General features: G+C 42.2%; 2 protein-coding genes across 2 annotated transcripts; both read left to right on the top strand.

Annotated features, from left to right (window-relative positions):
- The first annotated feature begins 2,033 nt into the window (after positions 1 to 2,033).
- LOC142360608 (uncharacterized) lies at positions 2,034 to 10,007 on the top strand. The gene is made up of 2 exons (XM_075414612.1): positions 2,034 to 2,362; positions 9,912 to 10,007. The coding sequence occupies exons 1-2, from the start codon at positions 2,324 to 2,326 to the stop codon at positions 10,005 to 10,007; spliced, it is 135 nt and encodes a 44-aa protein (XP_075270727.1). The 5' UTR covers positions 2,034 to 2,323.
- A 341-nt stretch (positions 10,008 to 10,348) lies between these two features.
- Positions 10,349 to 17,136, top strand: PTP4A1 (protein tyrosine phosphatase 4A1). Its single transcript, XM_009934101.2, has 5 exons — positions 10,349 to 10,462; positions 12,046 to 12,138; positions 12,528 to 12,658; positions 14,292 to 14,366; positions 15,519 to 17,136. Exons 1-5 carry the CDS (start codon positions 10,358 to 10,360, stop codon positions 15,634 to 15,636), a joined length of 522 nt encoding a protein of 173 aa, XP_009932403.1. The 5' UTR covers positions 10,349 to 10,357; the 3' UTR covers positions 15,637 to 17,136.
- Positions 17,137 to 21,999: the final 4,863 nt, after the last annotated feature.

Genomic DNA, 21,999 nt, shown 5'->3' with positions numbered 1-21,999 from the left:
GAAATAGCAGACTACTTTATTCTAGTCTACTTCTCTCTAAACCTCCACGTACCTCGTCATCTCAGAGCGCAAGACACGGCTATTACATCTAAGCTGCCATCTAGTATGACATAATTAATCACAACTAGGGGGTCCAGATGGGGACTATTGTAATAGAAATTAATATTAATTAGTGAAAATGACATGAAATGTCATACACGAAATATATTCTTTCTTAAAAAAAAACCACACACACACAAAAAAAACAAACAACAAACCCCCCACATATTTAGATTAGAAGCTTTCTGAGCTAAACCCTTTCTTCTTAGTGAACACAATTTCAAAGAAACTGCCAGTGACTCTTCTTTCCAATGTAACGTACTGTGTTACAGTACTGAAAGGATGTTGCAGCAGAAAGTAACTTGATCCTAAAATCCTGATCGGTTTAATGTGCAATGAAACAGTAAACAAAAGCTTGCGTTGTTAAAGGAAAAAAAAAACCAGCACAGCATGGATTAAAGCAGGTAAAGACCTGTTTAATCTGTCTCGGAACTCAATCCAGAGCAAATTCCTCAAGCTTTATTGATGAGAGAGACAAGCTGCGTTGACTTTTTCTCTTTTTTCCCCCAAACCTTCCTAACATTGTAACCATCAACAAATAAACAATACTGCAAGCAGCCATTAACCTTGGGATACTCTGCTTATTTTATAAGACACTGAGCACATTTTCACGAAGTCTTACACGGAGAAGTGGAAACAGCTGCAAGCTCTCCAGACGCGTGCCCTGACTCGGCCAGTAAATACAAAACACAGATGTAAATACATACAGAAAAGCTGAGTATATTATCCTAGCAGAGACACGTCTCCTGGTCAGAAATCAGCTTACGCCCACCTGAAGTCAGGTGGCGTGAAAGGTGATACAGTCATGTTCAGAACAACACATCTCTCACGCATCGGTTACCACAAAAACCTCCTCTGCACAAACTGTGTTTTTTGCAGGTTATACAAAAACAGAAAATTTGGGCAAAACCACAAACCAGCCATGCCTCTGTACAGGCAAACGCAAAATGCTGAGATTCAGAACTGAGCTGTTTATTTTTCAGACCAAAAACAACTTCTGCAGGCTCTTGTAATCTCTACAGTAACAGTAACATAGCACTCAGCAGAAAGGCTTAACCAGTTAAACGTAACTAGAACAGCATCGGCCTGACTGGAGCTAAAAATAGCCTGTCACTTCACAAAGCTAGCGCCGACCCACATTGAGGTGCTCCCCAGGCTGAGGGTGCCCAGCCGGGGACTGACCCCCAAGCCTCCGCCAGCCACGCGCCGCAGCGATGCCGCAGGTGCTCCCCGCCGCCGGACTGCACCCGCGGGACGCCAGCCGTGTCTCGGGACACGGCCCATCCCAGGAGCGAGCGCGACGCTGACGGAGCCCACGCCGTCACCCACACCGCTTCTGGCCTACCGGGCCGACCTGAAAAACCAGAAATCGTGACTTTTTATCTCAAAAGCACGTAACAGTCTGCGGGCAGAATGCGCTGAGGGCTTCCCACCAGCGTCAAGCTCGCACAAATAAGTTTTGGAGCCCGAGAGCGGAGCGCGCCGCTGGGCCACAGCGGGCAGCGTCGGCGGGGAACGGCTCTCCCGCCTCGTCCCGCACAACCTCCCCCTCCCGCAGCCCCCTCGCCGCCTTCCCCTCAGCCACCCCCACCCACCACGCCGGGGACAGGTCGGCCACAGCCGGCGGCCCGCGGCGAGGCGCCAGCCGGCCACCCCGCAGCAAAGGGCCTCGAACTCGTGGCACTGGGGGAGCCGCAGGCCGCGCCCAGCGCTTCCCGGCGAAGCCGCGGGCAAGGCGCGGCGGGGGCTGGGCTCCAGCGCAGGGCGGCCCCGGCCCCTGGAGGCGAACCCCGCGCCGCCCGGCCGGCCCCGCCCTCCCCGCTCGCTAACCGGTTCCCGCCGGCTGCCTCCGCCTCTCGGCTCCCCCCCCGCCACCGCCCAGCCTGCCGGCGCAGGCCACACTCCCCCGAACGCCATTCTCTCGCCCCGGACGCGTTGGCGGCGCCTCTAATTGGGCGGGCGGGACGCTCGTCGCCGACGTGCGTGAGCGAGGGGCGGGCCCCGGGGGCGCTTCTGCGGGAGGCGGCGCCGAGTGTCCCTGCCGGTGCAGCCGCGTCCGCTCCGCGCCTGTCCGCAGAGCCGCCCGCCGCCTCCGCCGCAGCTGTATGGTCCATCCCCGCTCCGCCGCCGAACCCCCTCCGGCAGCTCCGCGGCCTCCAGCGCCTCCGCGTCCTCCCGGTTCCGCTCCTCCTGCCCCCGGCGGTGGCGCCCGCACCCCGGCTGTATGATCAGGCTACAGTCTTCAATGAGTAACCATATTCCTGTGAGTGCCCCCCGCCCTGCCCGCCTGCGCCCGGCTCCCGCGCCTCCCCCCCACCCTCCCCCGTCTCCTCCATGTTGTCTCTTTGTTCTGTCGCCCTGGCCACTCCGGCTCCGGGCGACTTCTCGCAGCGCCGGGCTGCGGCTGCTCTCGGGCGGGCCGTGGGAGAACCGAGCCAGGCCGGCTGCGGCGCGGCTCGGCCTTCCCTCTCCCCCCCCCCCCCCCCCCCGCACCCCCGGCGCCCCTCCGGTTCCCGCTCTCGCCTGCTGGTTCCCCTGTCCCCTGCTTCGCCGGGAGAGGGAAGAGCGGGCGACCTCTCCGCGGCTCCCGAACGGCCCGGCCCGGGCACAAAGCCGCTTTGTGAGCCTGGCTGCCGCCGGCCCCGCCCGCCGGTCCGGGCTCCCCCCGCTCCGGTGTCTGTCTGGCGGCGTCTGCCGGGCCGGACGGCCGCCGGGAAGGGCAGGGCCCCTGCAGCCGGGGCCGCCCGCGCCCCGGGGCCGCGTCAGGCCGGCGGCGGCCGGGAGCCCCCTGCCGGGGGGAGGCCGGGGCCGGGCGGCGGCTCCGAGGGACACACACACACAAGATGGCTCCGCGTCGGGAGCCTGATCGAAGCGTGATGCGAACCCGTGACCGCCGCAGACAGGGGCGACGGTCCGGCCCGCGGGGCGGTGATCGCGGCCGGGGCAGCGTCCCCTCGCCGGGGAGAGACGGGCGAGCCCGGCGTCCCGCGACTGAGGCGGCGCTGGGGGCGGCCAGAGCCGGAGCACGGGGCTTCCCGGACAAGCCGGGGCTTGCCCGCCGGGCGGGCGGTGCGGCGGGGAGCGGGGGCGGCCGGGCCGCGGCTTCGTTTCCTGCGGGGAGTCGGGACGGGCTGCGGGCGAGGGCGGGAATCCCGCCCGAGAGGAGCTTTGTGCGGCGGGCGGGCGGTGAGGGGGTAGGGCCGGGGCGGCTGAGGCTGGGCTCCGCCGTGGCGGCTGGGCGGGGGGAGGCCCGCAGGGGGTCACCGGGGTCCGCGCGGGAGCGGGCTTTGCGGTGACGAGGCTCGCGGGAGGTCACGAGCGCGGTCAGGTACCTGGGTTTTGAGGGAACCTGCTGCTGAGACCTTGCTGTCTGGATTTGCGAGAAAGGCATTTCCTTCTGGAGGCGGATCACAGTTCAGCATCAGAAGTTTTCCTTTTCCTGATATCCTTGCCTTTTTGGTTTTTTTTTTTTATTTTTTTGTGGTTTTGTTTGTTTTTTTTTAACTCCCCTACTAATCTCAGCATCTGTGCTGCCCAACATCTGTGACCACAGTGCACAGTGTGTGTTTAAGCACGAACAACGCAAGGCTTGCTGGTGGTAGTAGCCCCCCACCCCCCTAAAAAAAAAAGTAGGGAAGCAAGAAAGACAAAGCATTATCAAAATCAAGTAGCTACTGTACGGTAATAGTAGAAGCAGGATGAGTGGCGGGTTTGCGTGGGTCTTGGTTGCCGTCTGGTAGCCAGCTACGCACATTGCAGATATTATGAGCTGACAGGTGCACAGGCTTTGTGAGACGAGGGTCCTGTGATTCTGGTGTTTCTTATTGCTGCTGGAGACAACTTTCCAATATGTCTACCTGCATCTGCAGAGTCTCCAAAGCAGTGACTCAGAAGTATGAACCCTGTCTCCTTATAATCTCATAAAACTGTCAAATCAAAGAACGTGAGGATGACACTTAAATGTCAGCTCGTATCATTCCGTTGATGGAACAGCAAAGGGTTTTGAAATTGTTTTACAGGAACAGAATCGTTTCGGGGGTAAATGTGGAAAAGGCAGTACAGAAATTACACAGCCACGGGAGGAAATATGAGAGTGAGAAAGAAAAACGAGTGATGGATGTAGCAGGAGCCAAGGGAGAGGAATGCCATTGCCTTACCGAAACTGAATGTGTCAGTAAGGCAGTAAATAAATAGAACTTAGCCTTACCTAATAAGTTCTATCTTGTGAAACCTTCCTATTATGACAGAATACACGCCACGTAACAATGCTGGATCTGTCCCAGTGTGTAGGCTGACTGTAAGTAATCGTTTCTTTTCTTAAAGATTAACCAGAATGCCCAGATCAGGGAATTACTGGATTCTAAACTAGTAGCAGATTGTCACCTTCTATTTAAAAAATTAAAACTCTGTCAGATCAATACAAGTGGTACTTGTGTGTTAAAAGTAAGTTCAGAACTCCTTACAGCTTTCTTCACAAACACAGCTTCTTGTTTGGCACTCATAATTTTATTAGACTGAACAAAATACAGCAATAACTGTCTTTGCGTGCATATGCTAAATTTCTCATTGCTTAAAACATCATGGAATAATTTTTGAGTAGGATGACAGGATTTATGTAGTTTGGAGTGACAGTGTTGAGTCTTTGAGATTCCTTGCTTACAGAAACTCAGAAAGAGGATGTATTAGACAAGAGGAAGGAATGGTTCTTGTGATGTCTTATTTTCCCCGATATGTTAAGGCTTTTTTTGCATATTTTTTTTTTCTTTTTATGGTCCAAGCAGAGCTAGGAAGACAGTCACATGGCCTCAGTTTCATCATCTCTGGAAGTTGCATTGACTTGTTACACAGGAAGTTCTGAGAGAACTTTTACACCCCACCCCCACCCCCCCCCACCCCCCCCGCATACTTGAACCACAAGAAACATCCTTCACAGAGCGTGTCGTAACAAATTTATGATAAACCTTTGGAATCTCCCATCTGTGATGCATGAGTGTATTTTCTTAGGCCACGGGTCGCTTTCTTTTGTGCAAAATGGGTAGTGTTATCACTGTGGATATCATAGTGCAGACATTCATGTGCCTGGTAGGAGGGAGGTGAATCTTGTCAACAACACCTAGCGAAGGTACCTTGCATAATGGCTCTGCAGTTTGTACCCCTTACCCTCCCATTCCTACTTGTTTGCCTTAGCAGTTGCTACTTAGGCCTTGAGTAGTAAGACAAAGTCAGGGGTATTTGTCCCTCTGTCCTTCAGTAACTTGTCATGTAGCGAGTTAGAACAATGGACTAATCTGCAGGTGCTCTAAAATTGTAGTGGAACGTAGTTTATTTTAGTTTTCTAGTTTTGATCCCATGGTTTCAGTAGAGTGAGTGCGTGGCAGGCCTTGACGTCAGAGAATGCGATCCCACACAGTTGATTCTGGGCATAAATGTTTCTGGTCAATGAGCAATTGTGAACAGCATTATACATCTTCTGAAAGTAGAGTGAAGTGTCGTGCAACTGTGTAAACAAGTGCATTTGTTTGCATGCTTCTCAAGATGCTGCCGAGTTGTGGACAAGAATGTCAACAGTATGGGATAACCTTATGCCTCTCTGCTTTCCACATACCAGTAACAGTGTAGTAGATTACTTTCATAAGCAGTTTTTGCCAGACATGAGTGATTGTTTCAAACCTAGAATTAACGTACATGTGAATCTGCTTGTCAGCGGAGACGGATACGTAAGCTTCCTGTCCCAAATGGAGGGCATGAATTAAAACTTTCTTTTCAAGATGTCTTCCTCTTGCTTGAGTTAACTATTCTCTAACTAGCATAAATGATCATAGATGGTGCAGTCATAATTAACATGACTTTATCCTATCTTGGACAGGATACCTTCTCTTAATAGGTGGTCCTGGCATATTAACCTTAGGTTTGTTTTGCTGATGGATCTAACAGTCTAAATGTTGTTTGGCTTTCCGTTACTGGTAGAAACTGCTGCTCCAGTTTCCAAAACCCTTCAGTGTTAATTTTCTTCAAGGAAAACGCACATGTAAATTGAAAAGAATATGCTGGAGTACCTAACTTGATGGTACAAACAATGAGTTGATGTCATTCTGTTAAAAGAAACTTCTGCATACAATACTATGCATTTAAGTTTCACTTGTGCAGCCTTACGCTTTCATACGCTATCTTAACTTTTTTGATAGCTTACCTACCAAGTAGTTAACTCTCTGAGACAATACAATTATTTTAAAGCTGTATTTCCAAGCCTCTCAAAAGTTGTTCACATCATTTGAGTTCCCCCTAAGCCCACGGTGATCTTAATTACTACAACAGTATTTTTATAGCTGATTTATTGTCTTCTAGGTCTTTTTGCTGAAGATGGGTGAAGTCTTGTACTCTGGCTTCGTGCCAGAACACAAACAGCATGCCAGTCTACTACTTGTCTTTTAATTTTCATTTGGCTCCCAGAACAGAACTGAACTAGGCTGGCAAAGCTGTCTTTGGGATAGTACAGTGTGTTGCTGCCTTAAGGAGTTGGTCTGTATGTGTGGAGCTTTGTGGCTAGCAATGGTGGGAAGTGATGGCATTCACATCAAAGGAAAACATGAGCTTTGCTCCTTTGTAATGTGGTCCCAGCAGCTGCCAAGGCACACAGTGAGACTCAAATACATGCTTGGTTAGGTCCTTAGTTGTGTGAATTGGTAAGGTGCTGGTGTGTCTAACTGCTAACTGTTAAGTCAATATTAATGAAATGAATTCATTTGTAGGGGTTAATTACACATAGAGCTCAAATTTAACATTGCGTAATGTACTTCAACTTTGTATAAGAATTTGAACTGTGCACCCAGTTTTTAGATGCGATTAACAATTTACATTGGGAAAGTAGGATTTATTACTTAACTAAAGTTTTGCTGCTTGCCTTCCTTCTTACCCCCATGATGAGTTTAGTCTGGTATTGTGCTGAATACTCGTCATTGTATACTAAGGGCAGCCTGCCTACCATACTGGATAAATCCCGATTACTTCTTACATCCTGCCTGCCCCAGTGTGGGGTCACGTTAATGGTTTCCAGTTGCTCTGCATTCTTTTCTCCATCTTGCAGATTGAAAGGTCTTTTCTTTACCCTAGTGACCCTGTTCTGTCTCCTCGAGCTCACTTGCATGCTTTTCCATTTCAGTTTCTGACAGCCTCTGCTCCCTTATCCTCTACCAGGGAAAAGGACCGTCTGTGATTCCTCTTAGCAGTCTTAAGAAGAGAGAAACATGTCTGCCAGTGCATGCATCTGCTTGATGCTGTCCTGTCCCTTTTTGCTGTTCTGCTTCTTAAACTAATTGAAAGTGACTTCAAATAAGCTGTTTTCGGTTCTTTTTTGAGTTGCTGTTTCAGGTGTTCCCTATGTCCTAGAAGTCTTTTTAATGCACCTTCTGCCACCTTCTGCTAGGGCATGGCTGGTGTGTCACATGGTGATTCTTGGAGTTCTTCTGAGTCCGAGTTCTCCTGTCACTCTGTTTACCTTTGACTTCAGAGGATCCTTCGTACTCCTTTTTCGTGCCTATTATATTTAGAGTTCTCACTGTCCCTCAAGTTACTGCAGATAAAAACTGAAATAGTTTTATTGCAAGTAACTGGCAAACTTAATCACAGAAATGGTGGTGGTAGAGTGGTGGCAAAGTGCATGTGAAATCTCTTAATGATTTTTATCTTCTCTGTTACCATTACCCTGTTACTGAACTTCTCTTCTGGAGTTATGAATGGAGCAAAGCCATGTCTACAACATAAAATATTGTTGCAGTTTTTAAATTGTAGTTCACTTGAACTCCTATACTGCTAAGATACCTGAATGACCTTTAAAGGTGCCTTCCAACCAAAAGTAGTCTGTGATTCTATATACCTCTTAGAAAACTGAACAGTTATTAGGCTATTGATCTGTTTTGACTTCTGCTTAATACTAATCATTGTTAAATAGACTCACTGTAGTCTTATTGTGTATGGTTTAGTGCCTGCAGTGGAGTCTTGGTCTCACTATAAATCCTAGATGGCAGTTAGTGGCCATGACTTATTTGGATGTAGCTTTTTCTTCCTGCTCTTTGGTTAAGTATATTAACACTTAGGCTATTATCAGGATTTGCTGCACAGTTGTCTTTAGGACCTGATCTTTTGAATTTGCTGTCTCATGGTTGGGAAGCTTTTCAGCTGTTTTCATGGTCCTTTGAATGGGATGATTTGAATGTAGATCAATGAAATACTGTTTCTTCTCCTTGTTTTCTCATGTATACTTACCCAGATTATGTACATGGATGGATGCATAGAGCTGGTTTGTAGTTTAAAAACTCTGAACGTTGCTACAATGAAGTTACACCTTCTGTTTGCTAGAAACTAGATTTATGAAGGCAAAGAACTGATATTACTGTGTCCCAGTTGGGAAAATAAAAATCACAAATTTAAGAAAGTTAAGTCTATGATAGCAATTCTGTAACACTGCATGCCCAGCTAATCTATTTCCAAAGTGTCTTGGGCAATATTTTGTTTGGACATAGAAATGCATGGATTCCTTCCAATGTTTATAGTTGAGTGGCCAACATAAGTCATTTTTTTCTGCTGAGTAGTTGTAGGATCAATGATGTTTCTCTCTACTACCTAAGCATATTTAGTGGACATTTGATTCAGCTTGTTACCTATCTTTTGGCAAGCAAAACTTCTCTCTTCTTCCCTCCTGTTCCCTAGGCAGGTGTCAGCAGCAGCACTGATACTGTGGCTAGGCACAAAACTAACTCCTTTGCTGTAAGGTTCCACAGTGCATAAAAGCATGTATTCTTGGTTCATTTGCACAGCAGCATCTGCAAATGAGTACACAACTCCGAGCAGTTCATCAGCTACCTACTACCTGGTTGTGTGTCTTGCCGTAAGTTTAGAAGTAAACTTAACCGTAGCAAAATAGCACACCACTGGGCAGGAATAACCTGTTCAGTAAATTTGCCTGTGTATGTTTTTAGCTAGTCTGTTACCTATTTTGGTATATTAATAAAGTCATAGTGTAAAAAGGCAGTTAAAAGAAGATGAAGGTTGCCATGTGTCTTCAGCCTTTAGTATGTGAAATGTTCCTTAGTTAGAAACCTGTGTGCCTGTAAAGTCTCAAAATATGTTTAAAAGCTTGCGTTGTTTTGTTAGGCCACAAAGACATTGCATTTGCTTTCAAGGCCTCCTATTTGAGACAGGTGGATTTAGATGTGGGGTTTTTTTTCTGCTGGCTGTTCTGTATGTGAATTAATGATGCGTACATGCAAAGTAAGTATTTAGCCTTTAAAACAAATGATTCTGTATCTATGTAGAGACTGGTAGTTTTGTTTAGAAACTGTCTGATGCTTAGCTTGAATATTCAAGGAATCTCATCCTTGTTTTCATGGGACTACTTAAGGTCAGTGTAACTTTAGTAGGTGTTGTAATGTCTCTCAATTCAGAATGGAAAATACAGTTGTATGGCTGTCTTGGAAGAGCTATGCTTTATATAAATACTGAGGTTCTTAAAACTTGATCTTTTATTTCTATATTTAGCACGTTTGAATTGGTATTTTAACACATTTCAGTTTTTGGTGTTGAAACAACCCTGTATGGAAACTTTGTACTAAGTAAATGTATTTATTTTCAAGGAATTGTTGCTAAGAAAACTAACAGGATTCTTACGCAAACTTAATTCTTGGATTAAGAAATAAACCTTATGAAACTACGTAGTTGATCTGTTTTTATTTTTTCACTTTATAATGCTTGATGTCTTCAAAATAACCTTGCTTCAGCTGTGCTCATTATGATGTTTTTTCCCCTTCTCTTTACAGCAGTTCTGTGGTGTTCTTGGTCACACATTTATGGAGTTTCTGAAGGGCAGTGGAGACTACTGCCAGGCACAGCACGACCTCTATGCAGACAAGTGAACTGTAGAAATTCATTACTACTCCACCAAGAAGCCCCCCTAAGAGTGGTTGACCAGGATAAGAAGTATTGAATTGAAATTGGCAGAGCATTTAACAACAGAATTCAGACCTGGATGGGGTAAACCTCAGTGCACTGCCTTTCTTTTGCCTCAGTATTACTGGATTGAAGAATTGCTGCTTCTTGTTAGGAGGTTCATTTCATTTCCCATTGCTCCCAACTTCACACTTCCAAGCACTGAGAATTTCACGTGGAGTATAGTGAAGTAGACTTCAGTTTCTCTACATCACTTCTGTATTAGAATTTTTTTTGAATCCTTTCATAATCTTGTTGCATGTTTGACTAAATCAGTATGGCCCGAATGAACCGCCCAGCTCCTGTGGAAATCACCTACAAGAACATGAGATTCCTAATCACACACAATCCAACCAATGCAACCTTAAACAAATTTATAGAGGTAAGGCTAGGACAATTCTTACTGATGTTTTTTTTTTTGTTGTTTTTTTTTTATGCCTGAACAGCATGCTGTATTAAGTTTCCTGTAAGAGTTAACAGCTGTGGAAGCCATATGAAGAAGTACTGAGACTGTTTTATGTATTGACTTTTCAAATACTGATGCCATGCTTCAGAGACCTACAGACAAATCTGTGCGGATACACTTTGGCCTTCACAAGAACATACTTACGAAAGTGAAGCAAAGAAATAATTGCACTGTTTAGTACATTGTACATTAAGTACATTGTTTATGTCTGAAAACAGGAATTATCTGGCAAAGTTACGTGTAGAACAATACAAAAATCTGCTAGTGGTAGGAACTTGCATTTAGATTCATTTGAAGTGGTATAAAATCTCCTTGCACCTATTGCATAGTGATTAAAAAGAGAATAATTGACTACACATTGTGGATCAGAACCTTATGAACAAATTAAAAGGATTGCATTAAGCTTTCACTGTCTGTCTCCCTTCAGTATTAGCAGATTGTGGTTCTAGTGAGGCTTAAGAGAATCCTCTGAGTATCATAGTGTCGACTTGAGTGAAATTTGTGGTGGTAGCCTTGCACTGCATCCAGAGCTGCTGAAGCTACTTTAAGTGTTTTGGTATCTGCTGAAATTGTTTACTGACTAAAGCCAGGTGGCTTGGCATATATTGCTAGTATCTGAATTTATCATCTAAACCTTGCATCTAGCATGTTGGAGCTATAAAGTGCACAGTAAAAAGTGTGTGCATGTATCCTAACGATAGGTTCCTCCCAAGTTACCTCCTAATAAGGTCTGAGTTTGTAATACAGTCCCTCATTAGCAAGATTTTAGGTGTATTATACCTCTGTGTTGCATTCAGTGTGGGATAATTTACAAGAAACATGGTGAGATAACATTTGCTTGCCTTTGTACTCTCGCAACTAAGGTATGCTTAGGCTGTGCTTCAGTCATTACTGTGACAGTTACAGCGTGAATGATGGGTTGTTGCAGGGAGAAGGAAGAGTGCCTTTTTTTTAATGAAGGGTAATAGCAAAATGGAAAGTTAGATTTTGTTATTTTCTAGTTTCAATAACTCAGGAACTGCAATAATTTATTGTCCTGCACTCATAATTCTTAACAGTAAGAGGTCTTACAAAGCTGTTGTTCTAAGCAGAGAGAAAAAGGGAAGATGTAAACCTTGCTCAGAATGTTTTTAGTGAAGTATGTAGCTTTGCAAACCAGGAAACTTCCTGTTCCTTTAAAAGGAATGATCTTTTGGAAATGGACTACTTATGCCACCAATATTTATCTGGATCTGTTTTTTAAAAAGGAAAAAACCCTGATCCAACATAACAAAACTTAATTTTCAGATATGTTTGCAGAAGAGCTTAAAGGTATCTGGTATTGGTACACAGGTTTTCAGTTTTTTAGGCTTTCTGTGTTCTTCACAGGATGGCAAGCACTTGCATGAGTTTACTTACTGAAAATTTTGGAATGAGTTAATAAGCTAACCTATTGAGAAAATTAAATGGTAAGTGACATTATTTACTCTTAAAGCGTATTTTTTTTTTCCATTCCATAGGAACTTAAGAAATATGGTGTTACCACAGTGGTAAGAGTGTGTGAAGCTACTTATGACACTGCTCCGGTGGAAAAAGAAGGCATTCAGGTTTTGGTAAGTAGTGTAGAAGCAGAGTTTAAAATCAGTCCAGCCCCTCACACCTGTCCCACCCTCCCCCCAAAAAATTTCCTTTTGACACTATGTTGTTAACTTTACAAGTGTATTCCAGTAGCTGATAGAGGCAAAAGCTGCACAGTCATCCTCTCTTGTCAGGAAAAAAACGTGATTTAGAGCAAAATAATTTGCTCAATGCAAATAGATTGAAAGGAGTATATTCCTAATGTTGCTGTAGTTGTACTATTAAAAAACCGTAAGCTTGAGTGGTTCCGTTAGCTGTGAGCTCTTTCGACTGTTGCGTCCCCTCCTTTTTTGTGTATGCACACAGCATACAAGCATAAAGAGTTCTAACTTTATGTATTTATGTATGTTGTGCTATATTTTAGGATTGGCCCTTTGATGACGGTGCTCCACCATCCAACCAGATTGTTGATGATTGGCTAAACCTCCTTAAAGTTAAATTTCGTGAAGAACCTGGTTGTTGTATTGCTGTACACTGTGTTGCTGGTCTTGGAAGGTGAGTAAAGTTTTAAAGATTTGTTGAATTGCCGTCCCTGGTCAAACTTGCTAAGATCTAGTACAAAAGTTTGTGAGGCAAATGTAAAATAGTCACATATCCAGTATTGGAATGACCTTACACCTAAAAGTAGTTCAGATAGCAAGAAACTGTTGTATGTGTATAGATTAGACTTAAAGGCCTTTTAGTCAACAGATGATGCTATTATCACAGCTCTCACGCAAAAACTACTGAATGAACAAGTCTATTCTACCAAACATATTGATGAGCGTCCCATTGATTTTTTTTTTTTTTGTCTTGCTATGTCTTCTTTTTTGTAATGTATTTGGTTTTTAGTGACTCACTCGGAAGTTTTCTCTTCATCACCATTTCAGCTGTATTGCCAGTCCACATGTACCAAGGGTATTGTAACCATTAGCCAGAAGCAAATGGGGTGTTCTGGCACATCAAGACTAACTTTCATTCACCACCTGTTTGGGGGATGAAAAGTGTTCTCCAAAATCCCAAAGCTCTGTTTCTGTCTCACTTCTAACACTGAGCCTCAAAATTTTTATGGGTAATGCTAAATATTCTCCTTATAGCCCCATTCTGTCTATCTGCTGCCCCTATCATAAATACAGTTCCAACAGTTGTGAGAACATAATAGTTTTGATGCTATTGTTCTAGACTACCTGGGAACTAGATCTGTTCCAAAAGCAGTTGCCATATTTTAGTTACAGGCTTCAGCATGTCCAATATAAAATGGAAGTTTCTGATCTTGTTGTCTGTAAGCCTGGCTTATCCACGGTTTGCATTATGGCTTCACACATAACAAAGTTGACTGTGGTGGTGAATGCTACCAAAAATGAGTCCTCTTCAGCTGGTTACAGTGATATTTGTTGTTTTTTTCCTCAAAATTGGGCAATTGACTAGTTGAAAAGAAGATCCTAGCTTTTTATCATGTAAGGTTTTTTAAATCCCTGAACATGTAAAACCACTTACGCTTGCTACTAGATGCACTAGTCTGTTGCTAGTGTGTGGCATGGGGTTTTGTCTTGATTTTTTTTTTTTTAGCCATAACTTGCTAATGTATTTGAGTTTGATTTGTGTCAAACTTTCCTAACTTAAAACTGTATTCTATCAGATGAAGAATATTGTGGCAAGCAAGGAAATTCTCAGGGGTGTGCAGCAGCCTGTGGATTGCACTTGTTCATAAAACTTGTGACACTAGTTCTAAGACTTGTCAGGTCTTACTGAGCCTGACCCCTCTTCTGATTTCTGTTTTGGGATCTTGACTACTTTGAGGATGCTTGCTTGTGGAAGTAGAAACCTGTACGCAACTATTCCCCAGAATCAACTGGCTTTTAAACAAATCAGTAAAGATTAATTTTATTCCCACTGTCCTCTCCTGTACCTAAAGTCAGATGAACAAAGCCAAGTTTGATCAGAGTTAATTTAAACCCTGTTTTTAATGAGGATGTGTAGCTTGAAAACAGATGGTATAATGGCTCAGTTTTTTGCTTCCCGGGGGAGGAAACATCAGATACACAGAAGGGCAGAAAAGAGAACTGGGGCAAGTGAACTTTTTTCTAAGTGTGCATTGGCAAATGTTAAACTGAGCTGTTGTCTTGTGTTTTTATATATGTTTTACCAGAGCTCCAGTCTTAGTTGCTCTTGCACTGATAGAATGTGGAATGAAGTATGAAGATGCAGTGCAGTTCATAAGACAGTAAGTATGAAGCTAACTCTAGCTGTTTCCAAGATTTAACACATTGATATATACCCTTAGGGACTAAAGGAAATTACAAATGCTGTTCTTGTCTTTTACTCCTTTTTTTGTATGATATTTAGTACATCTGAACTTTTTAACACACATACTGCATATAGTCAGTATTGTAAGACTTGGCCTGTTCCAGTGGAAACCAGAATCACCAAGTAATTATTTTAGCAAAAGAACACCTAACTTTCAGTTAGATCTGCAGGGTTGTGTTTATTATTTGTACATATGAGAGGCAAAATACCTTTGTTTAGGTTCTGTCTACTAGCTAGAGCTAACACTCACTTGCATTTGTGGATCCTTCCTTCTGTATTAGATCAAAGTGTGCTAAACAGTTCCTCCTAGTCTTTACTGGTAGTCTGCCGAAGAAAAGTATTTCCTTGGATTTTTCTTTACAAATGTATGTGAGTTGGATGATAATAACTTCAGTCTGAATGTCTTCATTTTGCAGGTTTCAACTGTATTTAAAAGAAGCTGCAGCTCATGTAAACAACACCAAAATACTTCTTGCATAATTGCCAAGCCTTTAAAGAATTAAATTCAGCTTGTACATCTTAACAGGCTGGTATATATATGAAGTGAGGAATAGGTAGCCTGGCACATATTCCAAAGGCTCAGCAAAAATGTACCCTTCTTTCACACACTTCTGGTTTGGGAAAACCAAGAAAGCTCAATTTCTGTTCAGCTTCTTATTACAGGGAGTTGCAATGTTTATGTGCTTTCTTAATACTGTAGCATTCTTCATAATTATTATAAGAGTCTGAATAACTTCAGCTTTAAGACCACCATCTCACATCTGCTCTGTAGCTTCCTTTTGAAGTTTCTTCTTAATGTAAGACCTTTGGCTTGTGTGTATCAGAGGCTAAAACACAGTCTAAAATGCTATGTTCTTCTTTGAGCATGTGGTCCAATAAGGTGCTTGTGAAAGGAAGCTACCACCCACTTTCCTGGCACTTAACTTTTAATTATCCTTATTTTGGTTACAGTCTTGACTTAATGGTGATCTTCTAAAGTGACCTCAAAATATTTTTCTCTGGTGATATTATTTGACTGGGCAGTAGATTAATGTTCTGTTTAAAACATTTTTTTTTTTCCTCCATCTAGGAAGCGGCGTGGAGCTTTTAACAGCAAGCAACTTCTGTACTTGGAGAAATACCGCCCCAAGATGCGTCTGCGCTTTAAAGACTCCAATGGTCACCGAAATAATTGTTGTATTCAGTAAAGCTCAACAGCCTATAGTACTTCTTTGGGAATAAAGGATGGAAACTAGAATTAAGCAGACTGCATGCCAAAGACATCAGTCTGATATTCTTTTTAGTAGTAAAGGAAGCTTCCTTAGGAGTACTTAATAGGCTAAAGGCTTAGTAGAAATGCAACTTCTGTGTTTAGATAAATATCCATCTGTTTGGAGACCCAGTAAATGTTTTTGCTGTACCCTGTTTCTGAGCTGTCTCCTTGTTCATTAATTACCAGTTCAAATATCCTTTAATCATGCCATTGAGTCTTACTCACCTAGTTTCAACTACTAAAAATTGGGGTACTAAAATAAATCAGTCTGTAGAGAGATTAGGTGCCAAAATACCCAGCATATCAGTTACATGTTTTTCTTATAAATAAGCATAGTTCTGATGATGTGAGAACTACCAGCTTATCTGGACCTTATATCTTTTTTTCTACAGTCATTTCAATATTGAAGAAAATGGCCTCTAAGGTAGTCTTGCCTGCTCACTGTATGTTGTGTCTCCCACAATCGCACTAGAATCAGGATTTGCACAGTCTGTCTTTTTAATACTATGAATTAAAGGAACTTTGTACCCCGGTGTCTGTACTTTTCTGTTATCTGAACCTCTCCATTTTACAAACCATTACTCTCTGGTTACTCATGTAGAAGAAATCTTTTAAATTGTACAGAAGCACACAAGTCTTTAATGTCTCCAGACAAAAAGCCTTACAGTAAAATTAATGTTGGCACTTCATGTGCAACTTAACAGAGGGCATGAAAAGGTTGGGAGGGGCTATTTAATATTTCTAGTAAAATGTTGCCTTTGTCTTGTGCAGGAAGTATAGAATATGCCCTTTACTTCAGTAAATATTTTTTTAAAACGTAGAAATGCTTTGTTATTGTAGCTAAAAATTCTTAATCAGAAAATTTCTGAAAAATCTTGTAGTTTCTTTTACTGTACCTATTGAAAGTTGTTTACCAACTATTGCTTTGTTGAAAGTGTGATTTTTTTTTTTTCTTTTTTCTCCTTGAGTTTCTGCTATGACTTGGGCAGACCTCTGTAATATTTTGTATGCCTTTCAAGCTGCGTAACTTAATATTTGGATACTTGATAATTCGTTTTATTATGTAATTGATAAAATGGTGATGTGTATTAATGTTAGTTCAACCATATATTTATACTGTCTTGGGAATGTGTGGTTATAGTTCTGTGGGAGAAATAATTTTGCCAGTGTTCACCAGCTTGTAAAATCTAGTGCGAGAGCTTAAACATCTAAATAAATACTGAAATGCACTTACAAAGTTTGCTGAAATGCTCATGACTTTCACTTATTTTTGTGTACTTTGTCAGCAATCTTGAGGTGCCTAAATTCAGAATCTATCCAGGCATCTCTCTTTTTTGTTTTTGTTTGTTTTTTTTTTAAATCTGGGCCTGAATGTCCCCTTTGCTGTAATGTTTGCTGTTTGTTTTACTCATAAATAAATGTGGACAAAAAATAATAGCAGAAAGTACGGTATTTCTTTATGTAGCTTACTTGTGACTTCCCCAGTACTAAAATAGGTTACTAGCTTAGTGTTATTGTTACTGCCTTTGCAGTAAATGCAGAAGACTGTGTGTATCTGTAAAGCCTAGAGAACACTTGTATCAGTAGCATTAGAATTTAGTTACAAAATGGCATGGTACAATGCTTCATTGTCAAGACTGAAGCCATGTCCAAACAGAAGATATGCCAAAAACTATGTGAGCTAAGACCCATGCAAATTTTGAGTTTCCAGAGAGTATTGACCAAACTTCTTGAGAAGTTTAAAGATGCTGTTCGTAGCCAGCTGAGGTGTTATTCTTACCAGTGAGCATAAGCTCAGGCCCATCTCTGCTTAAAAGGAAGCTATGGTTAAACATACCTTGCCTTTCTAAACAGTACCACATAAGTTTCAATGGGGGTCCTGAAAGATTGCTTTTGGAAAGGTATGGTCTCATTATAAAAGCACTTCGAAATTCTCCGATTTAAAAATGCCTGAAACTGAATATAATTTAGCTTGGTCTGTAAAGTAGTAAAATAAACTAGGTTTAAAGGGTGTTGTGATTTAAAAAAAAATACAGCTTCATTTGCCTGAGGAAATAAGGTCTTTTCTTTTGGAATGACATCTGAAGTCACAGTGTTTCTATTGTCAAGATAGACTAGATTCGGCAGTTCAGTGAGCTGATACAGAACCATTTACGTTGGAAAGGACAGTAAAGATCATGGAGTCCAACCGTCAACCTAGTACTGCCAAGTCCACTACTAAACCCTGTCCGTAAGCACCATATCTACATGTCTTTTAAATACTTCCAGGGATGGTGACTCTACCAGTTCCCTAAACAGCGTGTTCCAATATTTGGCAACCCTTTTGGTGAAGAAATTTTTCGTAATATTTGATCTAAACCTTCTCTGGAGCCACTTGAGGCCATTTACTCTTGTCCTATTGCTTGATACTTGGGAGAAGAGACTGATGGCCACCTCACTACAACCTCCTTTCGGTAGTTGTTTGTTAACATAGTACCCAAACAGAGCTAAAAATATTAATGTGGTCACTTACGGAACTACGTAAGAATCTGTAAAACAACTATGAGTAGTGTGATTTCTGTACAGATATCAGATTTTGCTGTGTATCCACAGGATTTACATGGATAGAGAGAGAGGGCTGTATTTAGGTTATTCTAGTATGTTAGTGATGGGAGCCTGGTCCTTTCAACTCTTTAAACTTGAGTCTGGCTTTAACTTCAGTTAATTTTGATACAGTGAGATTTCTAAACAGGAAAAACTTGTATAATGAGTGTGTTTAAAGCAAAGATCAAGTCAATTTCTGAACTGTTGCCATGTTTAGACGTGAATCCCTAAGGAACAGAAAATGTCTGTTTGTCTTTTGTCTACCAACTCTGTTGGGTTTTAGGGACTAAATTGCTGACCATACTCAAAAAGTGAAGATAAGATAGCAGATGGAAGTACATAAAGCAAGTTAAATATAGTTCTGTGTCATTTATATGAGTTTACAAATGAAAGAAAAGCTTAAATGGAATTACTGTTCGCTTAAGGGTAAAGCCTCACATGGAAGACAGGCTCTACTTTTAGATGCTTAGACTGACTATGACTGCTTTGTCCTTTCTTCGAGAACCACGTTGTGGCAGTACTTAATGGCATGATAGCACATTCTTGTTTACTATTTTTGTGCTGTAGACCTAATGGCTTGGGTGAGTATGGTTTGTAAATGGTGGTAGGATTACTTGGCAGGTAGCAGAGTATTTATGGGAAATGGGAGAGGGAAAGCATGCTCTTGCACTTATTGCAGCAGAAAACTGACGGGTTCTCTATATGTTGTTCTGTCACGTAGTCCCTAAATTATGCTGAGGAAAGACAGGCAAACAAAATACTCTGTAACTCCATATCCAAAATCAAGTATAAAGTTAAATGTGATTCTCTTGCATCTGATTCTCAGAAGTGCTGGGCAATCCGTTTCAACTGAAGTCTTTTAAAAAACCATACTTAAATCCATATGAAATTATGTAGTACTACTATATATTTCTGTCTGAAGCATTTCAAACTGAGTACTCAAAACTAGTTAATACTTCCGATTGTTCATCTCCCTGGTCTTCAGTTCTCCGTGCATAAAAAATCGTTCATTCCAATCCTCGCATAAGGAGGGCAGTTGTGGAGATAAGCAGTAATTTCAGAAGTAATCAGACCCGTCTGTATGTTTGCAGAAGTAACAGTAGGAAAATGTGTAATTCTGTATTGAGTACAAATTCTAGGTTAGACTTCAGATCTTCTTCGGCCATAAGAAAAGTAGTAAAACGCTGCTCATTCATGTGACCGTTGTTCATCCTTGCAAGTGAGATGGGGGAAAAATCTTGTGTAATTTTTCATAGGTGACCTTGTATATTTTTTAAGCTTCTGAGTGCTTGACTGTGCAACATTAGTAACACTGGGTTTTCAATGTTTTTTTAAATATGTGCAATTTATTTATGTAATCCCTGCTGAGGTTATCACCACTGTAATAAAAAAAATAGTTATAATTTGCAAATTGAATTCAAATCTTAAAAACAGGCTGAGATTTGGTGGGGTGTTTTAATAGCCGGGAGGGATTCATCTAAACAAATACAGACTTTTACATGTGAGTATAGGCTTCCCTTACACTCAGTGGAAGGGATTTTGAGCTTCTCCAGCAACTAATGACCTGCTAAAAGAGCTACCGAAAACAAATTAGATGATGAGCTCTCTAAAGGTGAGAGCGTAGTTTGTAAAGGGAGCATGGGACAGCAAATCCAGTTTGCAATGTTGGTATCTACAGAAGGATTAAATAAATCTCACCTGTCTAAGTGCAGTGGTTCAAGGTATCAGGTAAAGTATTGGGTATTTCTCTCAACATACCTTGCTCTTAGTGTGTAATAAATATCGACAGTTATAACCTATTTGACTTTTATTGATATGGATTTATGCTATATGTAACAGCAAGCCTCATCAGGCATTATTTGCCTCTTGATGATTGCCTACATAAATGCTGTTAATTTTGATACATACTGTTTTAATGCATTCTGTCCTCAATGCATTGATAATTAATTATCTCAATAACAACACAAGTTACTTATCAGTGGAAAACATCTTTGTGAGGTAATAGTGGTTAAATAGTGGTCTGACAAGAAACGATAAGGACAGTGCCAGAAGATCAAGTTGCCTGCTTCAATTTCTGATTGAAATGAGAACTCTTTCAAAGTGTAGCTGAAGAAAACCAGATACCACCGTGTATAGCTACGTGGGAATGCTCAACATAGAAATACTCAAATAGTGGAAGACATTCAGTCTCAACACTACATGTAACCTGTGTCAGTGTAACAAAACCTAAATAAGTATATGGAAAGGGTATTTTCTAGCGAGCTGGAGTCTTAATTTTATTTTATTGATGGAGTAACAGCAGCAGCAGATCCTATCCTTCATATAGATCTGCACATGACAGTACTTTACCAGCAAGTTTCACAGATTCTTGTTCTGAAGAAGACAGAACTTGAAATACGTTTCAGCTTTGAAGGAGAGTAATTGAAGACAATAAACTCTTCTTCCCAATCCACAGGACCGTAGTTACAATACTGATCTGACTAGGATGGTGCCACTTCAGCACTGTCACACACTTCATTTGCTGGTACTAATAGGAGGTTCCACACTACTTAGTTTGCCTTCTTCAGTTCCCCGATAAATCTGTGCGTCACAAGGCAGGGCATGCAAACCTGAACTTACCTTTAACATTTCAATTCAACTTTACAACAACTTTCAATTCATCCCAATAAAAGCACATTAAGGCAACTGGGGCATAGCAGATCTGCAAAACTGTGAAGGGGTTCCCTTATACTGCAAGCACAATCATCCCTTTAAGCTTGACATACAAGGTTTTCTACAGTAACACACCCCCCACTATCCCAGGGATGGGCTACCCTACTGTCCTCTCCACCATTTGGTATGGCAGGATTCTCACTTCTCCCTTCTTTCTAACAGGCAGTTCTTTGTAGGATGCTATGGAGGATAGGTACCTGGCAGGAGCTACACAGTCTTGATGGTCTTGGGCACTGCCTCGGGCCTTCCCACATGGATTCTCTCTGCACCATGTCTTTATCCGGTTAGGATTAATTTGGCTAATGGGCAGGCTTTTTTTCTAGGCAGACACTTGGTGGCTGTTTCCCATTTTAATCTGCCAGATTTTGATCAGCCAGACAATTTTATAGTACCCAATCACTTTGTGTTGTTAAAGGAGGTGTGGTGGTTTGACTGCAATCGAGTTAATTTTCTTCATGCAGTTAGAAACTTCTTTCTAATAGCTAGCATGGTCATTGTTTGGGCTTAGTTCGAGAAGGAATGTAAGAACTTACTGATATCTTAGCCGTTACCAGGGAAACCAAGGTCTTCCTAGGCTTCCTATCTGCCAGGTGTGGGGCAGCTAGGAAGGGGGCCATAGATGGACAGACCTTGACTGACGTCCAAGATAGATCAGTGAGAGTATTCCATACCATCAGCATCATGCTTTGTATATAATTGGAGTCATTTTTTCCGGCTCAGCTGAACAGTCCTTTACAGGAGAACAGTTCTGGGCAAAACTGTTCTGGTTCCATTCTGTTTGGTTTAGTTTTGTTAGTTTGGCCTTCTGCTGTTTTGCAGGTGGCCTTTGGGCCTTCCTGCCTTTCTTGTCTTTTCCCTCTCTCCATGGGATCAGCTGTTCTGAACCAGAGTGCTCTCTTCCCAGGACTGGCTGCTTGACGCAGGTAGAGTTTGTGAGGAATTGCATTTTATTTTATATATTAGTACTGTTAGTAGTTTATTAGTATTATTTTGTTATTCCTAC

The sequence above is a fragment of the Opisthocomus hoazin genome, chromosome 2 (genome assembly GCF_030867145.1).
Source record: "Opisthocomus hoazin isolate bOpiHoa1 chromosome 2, bOpiHoa1.hap1, whole genome shotgun sequence".
NCBI classification, from domain to species: Eukaryota; Metazoa; Chordata; class Aves; order Opisthocomiformes; family Opisthocomidae; genus Opisthocomus; species Opisthocomus hoazin.
This window is presented reverse-complemented; position numbering and strand designations above follow the sequence as displayed.